General features: G+C 37.6%; 1 protein-coding gene across 1 annotated transcript in view; it reads right to left on the reverse strand.

Annotated features, from left to right (window-relative positions):
• The window catches only part of ngfra (nerve growth factor receptor a (TNFR superfamily, member 16)), a 37,866-nt gene that overhangs the window by 17,066 nt on the left and 14,915 nt on the right, over positions 1–5,885 (reverse strand). Inside the window, exon 3 of the mRNA XM_016450702.1 lies at positions 1,042–1,404. Coding sequence (XP_016306188.1) covers positions 1,042–1,404 — 363 coding nt within the window. The remainder of the gene's footprint in view (positions 1–1,041; positions 1,405–5,885) is intronic.

Here is a 5,885-nt window from a genome sequence, read left to right on the forward strand (position 1 = left end):
AAGAGACTTCTTTATAAAACATTAAAAATCTTACTGTTCAAAAACTGTTGACTGGTAGGTTATATAGATTACAGAAATGTTATATTGTAATGTTTTATATCTATTAATATAATGTTTTATATAACATTTCTGTCCCCCTCACTTCTGAAATGATGGCTACGCCCCTGAATATTATCAATAATTTCAAAAGAAAAATCTGCCATTTTAGCACAACTAGTGGCACAACGTGGAACTGCAACAGTCTTTATTTTTCTTTATATATTTATTTATTTATTTTTATTTGTTTAATTTTTTTGGAACGCCAAATTTTTATAAAAGCCATAAAGTCAGATGAGGTTTAAAGGGATTTTTTTTCTCTCTCTCTCTCTGTTTTAAGAAGGTATAAGATCATCTATTACCTGTTGTAAAATCACTGTGATCCACATGCCTGCTTTTATACATGTGTGTTTGCATGTGTCACTGGGTTTGACCTTTTGGACTGCTGTGACCTCTATAACTACAGGGCTTTGCACAGAGTATCCACACTGTGACCTTTAAACTGCAAGGCCACAATCAGACACATACGGAAATGACCCAGACTGATCCTTAAACACATGGAGGAAAGCAAACATTTTGACTGAGGCTGAGAGAAATTAGCTCTTAGAAAGAGTGTGAGAGAGATCAGGCTCGTATACAGCCAAACAAGTTGCTTGTGGTGTTCATGCAGTTGCCCATAGTGATTGACCACAGGCTACAAATACTACAAGTGCACACTTTATGTGCAACTTAAATATGCAGAAATATAGTTTTGAAAAAAAAAGCAGAAATATAGTTTTGACAAACATGGGGAAAATATTTAAAACTAAAATACCCATTATATACACTTTTTTTTTCTTATATTTGTAACAAACCGTATATAAACTATATTTCTATCATTTTTAATCATTCTCCTTTTTAATATAATTTTGTTTTTGTTTTTTATTCTGTTTTTTTTATGCTATTATTTGGTTTCAATTTTGATTGTGTTTGCACATGATATTCTTGATGGTATTATTCTCTCACCATGACACCATGCATCTTCATAGGGTGTGCAGTTCCTCATGAGAATCTCTATTCCCTCCTCGCAGATGGTGCAGGGCAGGCAGGGGTCCAGCGTGCTCTCCTGATCAGAGTAGGTGTCGTCCAGACACTCCTCACAGACCGTGTCGTGGGTGTGCTCGCAGCGTATCATCACACCATGACCACGTGGACACACGGTGCATGGCTCGCACTGGTGCGTCAGGTCACTCATGAAGTAACCGTAGTTGCACACGCACACAGCATCATTCGAGTCAGTGCAGGGGGTCTGCATGCGCATGAGACCCGTGCACTCTATACACGTCTGACACTTCTCTGTGTGACTGAACGTCTCAGAGAACGTCTCACCTGGAGAAAAAGAGACCGAGAAAAATCATCAGAATGACAAGATAATTACAACCTGCCCATCTGCTGTTAATAATGAACCCTCAGGTTAAATTATTACGTCCTTAGTGCTTTAATTATAATTCATCAGTGATGATAGTAATAATAAGATACTACAGGCATGGAAAAACTGAGGAGGCGAGACGTGTGAAAAAAGACAAAGTGGAAAAATTAGTAATCAAGGAAAGGAATGGTGTGCTAGATTGTGTTATAGAGATCTGTGTGTTTTCATTTCAGTATGACAATGATTTCTGAAGTCTACTTGGCATTACTGAATACATAATGCATCTGAAATTAGTTGTTTTCAGACCCGATATGAAACAGACTTCAGATTTCAGAATAGCTGTGCAGTCCAAAGGTTTTTCCACACCTGTAGCATCGTTCCATTTGCCCCTGCTGGTAGATGTCATAACTATGGCTGCAAAGAGCGTCTTTCTCAATGGACCCCTTTTTTACAGGTGGTGATGACGTTTTTCCACAGATATTAACAGTGACATTGACGTTAACATATAGCAAACTTTTTTTCAATTATGTACATCTATGACACTTTACTTTGTGTTTTATTAGCTCTGCCTTAAATTACAGAAAACTAGTTAACATTGCCACATGAGTCTTTCTAATACAATGGCTGAGGGAGTGATGAGAAATTTGACACATCTCGCTCTTCTGGCCAACATAATCAATCTCTCGATTTTTGTTCCACTTTTGGAAGTCATGGAAATTCTGTTGTTAATTTTTCTTTTGTTATTGGTGCAAATGGGAATGCAATACGTATTCATTCACCACATTGGTAGTTTACCCAACTATAATGACTTCTGCGAACGCTGGAAATGTGAAAAGGGTCCATTAGAAGATCATTCAAAATAGTAGTCTTTTCTGACTGTACTGGAAAACATTTTGCAAGCAGCATTATGTTTCATATTATGAAGTTCCAAACGTAGGTTCGGTAGTTGCCTATTCATTCAGTTCTGTCAATGGGGGCGGGGGTGAACTCTGAGCTCAAACCGAGCCTCGGATTCGAGCCTCCATTGAGGACAGCGAGCCAATTTCATTTACCATTAACCATCAGGACTGGATGAGCAGTCCTTGAACTCATGGAATAGATGTTTTGTCGCAGCTCTAGTGAAGGGTTTGGGACTGTATGCATTCTTGTGTCTTGAATCAATCAGTGTTGTCACAATAACATTTTTAGCAGAGTGATTAGTCACATGGCATTCATGGCTCAGATGATTTGCTCAAAAAGCTATGATTACCATAAGTTACATATTTCCCAGTTTTTCTACAGCAGTTGAGCACTGATGCATGTAAGTGGCACTGCTAATGGATAGTTTTTCCTATATGTGAGTTTGAGATGCTGTATGAAAATAAAACATTGGGATGAAAAATTATTTGGAAAGCTTTAAATTATTCAGAGGGTTTGTGTGTGGTGAGGCTTCCAGTGAAATCAGGGTTTACTGTAGGACAAAAAAAAATAACGTGTGACAGGCATTTTAGATGACGTGGAGTTCTAAGGGTTTGTAACGTAATCCCTGCAAATTTTGGGATTTAAATATCTGTCCCTAGATCTTGTGTCACTCTGATAACAGGAGAGGAGAAAGCAAGGATGAGAGGACAATAAGAATGTGTTTGTTTGGTTTTGGTTTGTTTTCACAGGAAGAGGAAGTGCTTTATGCTTGATGATCTTCTATAAACCAAGTTGTTTTAAATGCCTGGTCACAGCCATGGCAGCTCTTGCTTATGGGGGTCTCTGGCTGTCTCCCAACACCCCAGACAACTAACTTTCTCTTTAAAGGTCAATTCACACCGCACCAGCAAATGCCAACAAAGGCAACAGACACATTTGTCGGGTTTTGTCTGATCAGTGTGTTACCCGTTTGTATCTGATGCCATTATTGGGCGCTTGTTTTCGCTGATTTAATGCGTTGAATCGGCATTTGTTGGATCTTAAAAAGTCTGAGAAATTATGTACTGTACTCTGTCAGCTGTCAGCGTTGGTCTGTGTCAGTTGTGTGAATTGATCTTAACAGTCCTCATAGAAAATAAAAATGACAAATGAGATCCCTTTGTTTCTACTACACAGTAGTAAGATTCAATTTAGAGACTTTTGTCTCTAAATTTAGATTTGCTAATATAGTGTAAAATCAAAAGTCGGAGATTTTTCATTCAATTTTCCAAGACCACATGATCTCCTAAGGAATTCTAGAAGAAACATCTGAGACAAAGATGACAATTACGTGAAACATAACTGAGAAGCCTCTCTGAGCAAAAGCATGTTCCTCTGGGCAATCGTGTGGAAACAGAAGGTCAAGTATTCATTCCCCCTGTTGCACAAAGCAATAAAATTTGAAACCTGTTCAGACCAATTTATGTCCTGCAGATAATATATCATTACCATAAAAGGATCTGACAGATAAATCTGAACTATTCTATTGGACTTTCAACTCCTCTTTTATATTACAGCCAAGATCTTACAACAGACAGCAAAGGAATGGGAACAGGATGTGAACAAGACATCATAGGTTGAGAAGGCAAAAACATAATTTTTGCTTCAGTACAGCAAAAATGGAACTCTTTTATTTCTACATAAACACTTAAAGGCGGGTTATACAAGTTAGAGCTGTTAACACCAAATAAACCAGCCATATTTGTCTGAGGATGAAGATAATATCTGAGAAAGAAAGCGGTTCCTCACAGCGAGCAGAAGATACACATCTGCACATTCATGAGAAATGTCATCACCAGCACACTAATCTAATGGTTCTCCACGTACCGTTTAGAAATTACAGTTTTTCTTCTTTAGACTGGTCCGACATGCAGTAAGGGTAAGATATTATCAAGCTGAGGTATTCACACAAACACAAGTGGGTTTCTAATCTCTCCTGCATGTGTCTCTCATGTGTGTCCCTGGTCTTTTATTCTCATGGTGATAAATAAACAAACAAACAAACAGAGATAGGCAGAAAAACATACAGATAGATCTCTGCTGGAAATGTTCTTGTATTCCTGGAACACAGGACAGCTTTTCATCAAACACCACAAACATGAAACAAAAACAGGCCCACAGCTGTTTTCCAGAGGAATATTTCATCCGTTCATAGCTCAGGAGACTTTTTTAAAAATCTGCCATTTAGTCACCCTCATGATGTTTCACATTTAACTGATTGATTAAAAAAATGGTGTAGAAACTTTAAATTTTTTACAGCAGGTTTTTTAGCAATTTTTTAGCAATTTTTAGAAATTGCTAGTAAATGTAACAATTCATTACGGCAAGTAACACACTGAATTAGCTTAAATGTGAACTTTTGAAGTAGAAAGAAGTAATCCAGTAATCTTTGTAAAAATCATTTTTTACATCTGTTGAATCATTTAAATTGATCATTTGTTTATGGAAAAATTTGATGAGTTCATATTGAAATCTCTGAGGTCTAATTGCAGACTTACGAGCAAAGTGTGACATAGCTGAAAATGTGTGATCACTAGGATACCATTCTCAAGAGAAACTTATATTGAGAGAAAAAATATTGAGACATTAATGACATCATATTTAGGATTTTCCTTCCTAAACAATCTGCATTTGAAGCAGGAAGGATTTGACACTGGGCAGACAGATGTGTTCACGCCTAAGGTTGGCCTGAGGGTGAGGTGTTCACCTCTCTGCCATACTTTGGACAGAAGCACTCCTTGAAACACTCGATGTTCTTGTCATGTTTGCTCTTGTTGTGCAGGTGATGTTAAAGCTAATGACTTGGTTACCTTAATCAAGGCGTCTGAGAAATGCGAAAACAACTGCTCAAACATGTTGTGCTGACAAACCTGAGATCACTGATGCAGCGATAATGCTGTTTTTTAAATTATGCTTAATTCAAATATAATCAGTTCCCAGATTAAAGGATGATAAATTAATCTTCATTGATAAGCTTTGATGTTGTGGGTACAACATGCTCCTAAACGCCTTACACACAATGTACCACTTCTCCATATCACTGTGTAACACCCTCATTTACACACACAGACAGACTCAGTAAATGTTCTTTCTAAGAGCAAAGAGCAGACTGGTCTCTAGTGCTCTACGAGAGAAGAGGGGGATGATGGGTAAACATATGGGTCATGTGATGCAGGCCACGGTGATCTGCGAAAGTGTCAATTCAGTCGAACAACCCTTTCAGCCCATCTGTTTGTTCTCTCGCTCTCTCCTTCATTATTTATTAATGGATGGATATGACCTCGTTCTGCAATGGAGAATTTAAAGATCAGTCCATTTGTCACCCAACTAAGGCTGGTCTAGCAATATAGCTAAATAATAACTCTATATTTTTCTCATTATCTATCTATCTATCTATCTATCTATCTATCTATCTATCTATCTATCTACCTGTCTGTCTGTCTGTCTGTCTGTCTGTCTATCTATCTATCTATCTATCTATCTATCTATCTATCTATCTATC

The sequence above is a fragment of the Sinocyclocheilus anshuiensis genome, unplaced genomic scaffold (genome assembly GCF_001515605.1).
Source record: "Sinocyclocheilus anshuiensis isolate Anshui unplaced genomic scaffold, SAMN03320099.WGS_v1.1 scaffold2630, whole genome shotgun sequence".
In the NCBI taxonomy this organism is placed as follows: domain Eukaryota; kingdom Metazoa; phylum Chordata; class Actinopteri; order Cypriniformes; family Cyprinidae; genus Sinocyclocheilus; species Sinocyclocheilus anshuiensis.